This window comes from Poromitra crassiceps (assembly GCF_964638095.1).
Source record: "Poromitra crassiceps genome assembly, chromosome: 22".
Classification (NCBI taxonomy): Eukaryota; Metazoa; Chordata; class Actinopteri; order Beryciformes; family Melamphaidae; genus Poromitra; species Poromitra crassiceps.
Genome location: NC_139647.1, coordinates 16,430,133 through 16,433,586, shown reverse-complemented (window position 1 = coordinate 16,433,586; position 3,454 = coordinate 16,430,133). Strand labels below are relative to the sequence as shown.

The 3,454-nt window shown below is 50.5% G+C and overlaps 1 protein-coding gene across 1 annotated transcript in view; it reads right to left on the bottom strand.

Moving 5' to 3' along the window:
- Nucleotides 1-3,061, bottom strand: part of ccdc88ab (coiled-coil domain containing 88Ab) — a gene marked incomplete at both ends in the record, with an annotated part of 94,219 nt that extends 91,158 nt beyond the window's left edge. The window contains 2 exons of the mRNA XM_083658022.1: nt 2,750-2,850; nt 2,999-3,061. Coding sequence (XP_083514148.1) covers nt 2,750-2,850; nt 2,999-3,061 — 164 coding nt within the window. The remainder of the gene's footprint in view (nt 1-2,749; nt 2,851-2,998) is intronic.
- Between the last annotated feature and the right edge of the window lie 393 nt (nt 3,062-3,454).

Sequence of the window (3,454 nt, the reverse complement as noted above, 5' to 3'; positions counted from 1 at the left end):
ATTGACAGATCGCCTGTCCAGTGATCGCGCAGCTTGCCGATCACGGACCAATAGCAGGCGGAGCTGCGGCTCTGGGAAACTCCCATCTCACGTGAGGTGCGGAAGGACTCAACCCATTCCCTCCCACTCTGCTGATGAAAAATCAAGATGGTGACACCCACCGCTTGAACTCCGCCCGGGAGACGAAATTTAATGGGATAGCTAGGTCCATATTATTTATGTCTATGCTCTGAACTGGCAGAGACAGGACGGAGAGATTTATTTAAGAGACCGACTGCTTCAGTCCTCACCCAAGTTTATCCCATAAGGACAAGGCAGCGACTGAGTGGTGGTGACACAAGAGAAGCAGCTTGATCACTATTAGTCACTATAGATCACTATAGCTTAGTATAGCACCACTAAGCAGTGTTGGTGTATCCACATATATTCTCCTCTCTACAGAAGTGAAACGGCAACACATTTGATCTAAGCTTTTTGAGAGGTGAAATGAAAATCTGTTCCATTGGGGAGAGAGAGGTCTTGGTTGAAGGGAGGGAAGGCGTAAATGCTGACAGTGGCGACCGTGGCATTAGTGTCGATATGCGGAAAATTAAGAGAGGAAAAAAATGTGTCCTGCTAGCGGGAAGTTAGCAGCCAGACAAAGGAATGGAAAGACGTCTCCTGCAGGTCTATATGTGTCAGACGGTGACTGGAGAGACGGATTGATTTCACATCTACTGCCGCAGCCTCTCTCTCTCCGTCTCTCTCTCCACCACCAGCCTCTCTCTCTCTGTCTCTCTCTCCATCACCAGCCTTCTCCTCCTCCACCAGCCTCTCTCTGTTTCTCTCTCCATCACAAGAACCTCCTCCTCCTCCAGCAGCCTCTCTCTCGCTGTCTCTCTCTCCATCACAAGAACCTCCTCCTCCTCCAGCAGCCTCTCTCTCGCTGTCTCTCTCTCCATCACAAGAACCTCCTCCTCCACCAGCAGCCTCTCTCTCTCTGTCTCTCTCTCCATCACAAGAACCTCCTCCTCCACCAGCAGCCTCTCTGTCTCTCTCTCCATCACCAGAACATCCTCCTCCAGCAGCCTCTCTCTGTCTCTCTCTCCATCACCAGAACTGCCCACACCACAGCACCTTTATAGCCTACATGTGAAACACTGCTTTCACTCGTGTGCTGCCTTGGGAGTTCATCTGGACCCGTCCAGACCCGTCGTCGCACAGTGAGAACCAGTGTTTCTCTGTGTATATACATGTATATAGTGTGCTACTGCTTCTAGTCTCGCTCCAAAACCGACAGCAAGAGGTCAGAGCGTGCAGCTTCCAGGGGCGGTGCCTTCCAGTCGGCTGCACATGACAGACTAGTGTGAGTGAAAAAACACTGGACTAAAACAACTGGAAGAGGATGAGGTGCCTGCTGCCTCCTTTGCACTGCCTCCTGCAGACAGTCCATACAGCTCCAGGGGATCCAAACAATAACTGTCTGACAATGTGACCCACCTCTACCCCAAGTACAGGGTCCCATTGTGCCTAGCCTATATTCATGTGGTTGGTCTATTCTGATTCAGCAGACTATTCATGGCTCGAGAGACACTGACAGATTTAAGACTAGATGGGTGCGCCTGTGCCCGGATGATGCCACTCGCCCCCGGGGGCAAGTATCTCTGAGGTGCCCCGCCCCCACCACACTGCCAGAAGTCAAGTATCTCTGAGGTGCCCCGCCCCCACCACACTGCCAGAGGTCAAGTATCTCTGAGGTGCCCCGCCCCCACCACACTGCCAGAGGTCACCAATAGATGGTATGCAAGAGTGATGGATGGTAAAAATGTCCCCAAAGTAACATTAGACTACAGCTATTGAAGATGGTTGAGAAAGTATGCATGTTTGTTTATGTGGCAGGGCCAATTTCCAATTAACTTAGCAATCGTTTTACACTCGTAAATGGGTTCCTTTTAGGCCTGGGCCCCAAGGTAAGGGTCTGCATGCCCTCATTATGTCAGTTGTAACAGGCTATGGTAGCCAATGCAGGGAACTGGTCCAGATTTCTACTGATGTATTTTTTTATTTTAGATATACTATGCAGCGCTCGATTCTTATTGCTCGCCCGCCAGCTCACATACGCAGCTCGGCTGCTGCGTGGCCTCGCATACGCAGCTCAGCCGCTGCGTGGCCTCGCCCGCAGCTCAGCCACTGCGTGGCCTTGCCCGCATCTCGGCCGCTGCGTGGCCTCGCATACGCAGCTCAGCCGCTGCGTGGCCTTGCCCGCAGCTCGGCCGCTGCGTGGCCTCGCATACGCAGCTCAGCCGCTGCGTGGCCTCGCCTGCTCTATTGTCAATTGCGCAACTTCGCATCAGTGACGACATCACTCATTAATGACATCACAATTGCTCGAGTGACCAGACAATGCGACATCATCAGCGGCATCAAAATTGCTCGAGATCGCGGACCAAAATCGCAGACAGAGCCCATTTACTATCACTGATGACATCATCGAGTGCTCGAGTGACATCACTGATGATGTCATAGACATGATGATGAGATCACAATTGCTCGAGTGACATCACTGACGATGTCATAGACATTGTGACATCATCAGTGAGTGACAGCACTGATGATGTCATAGACATTGTGGACATGTGATGATGTCATAGACATTGTGACATCATCGAGTGTAACCAAAAACGTGACCAAAATTTCAGAACCCACTTACTCCCTTTTATATCAAATAGAATTAAGAAAAGTATTGGTGAATCATTGTGAAATTACTTACATCTCAAGCATGATCTCGTTCAGGTAAATCCCATCCACTAAGTCAACATATTCCGATAATGCGGTGCCATCTTTCACTGTCAGTTGCCCGACTGTCTTCACCTGAAAACGAACGGGACAGTGCAGATAGGTTAGGTAGGTGTAAAGATCATCGATACACACTTTAGAAAAGGCATTCGCTGTGCAGGGCTCGTTAATGAGTGGGCTTAGGGAACATTGGAATAGTTAATTAGCTAGGTGCTGTGCTTACCCAGGAGACCAGGGGCGTGAGCATGAACTGCTCCAGCAGTGGGCTGAAAACCTCGCTTTCCATAATGATCCAGGGCAACGAGCAGCAGCGCCGTTTATTTCACAAGATATGGGACAATGTGTTTAACTCCTTGCTGGGAGATGTGATAGCAAGCAGCACGCTGTTTGTTCAGACTCCGCTCATGTGGTTGATTCAAGAAAATCGACGCTCATTTTGGCGAGCCAGGAAAGGCGAATGACCGCTGAAGTGCCTCCGGGTTTCTTTTGAGCTAGAACGTTTTGGGGAGGAGGAGGAAACCGTAATCCACAACCTTCTCGACACGACCCAGTTGTTCCCAGTCAGCGCCACAGCGACAGAGCTGCCTCCTCCTTGGGAAGAAGGGCAAAGGAGGAATCACATTTTCCAAAAAAGAGAGACCCCCTCTTTGTAGGCAACCGAATTCCGCGTTGCAGTTGT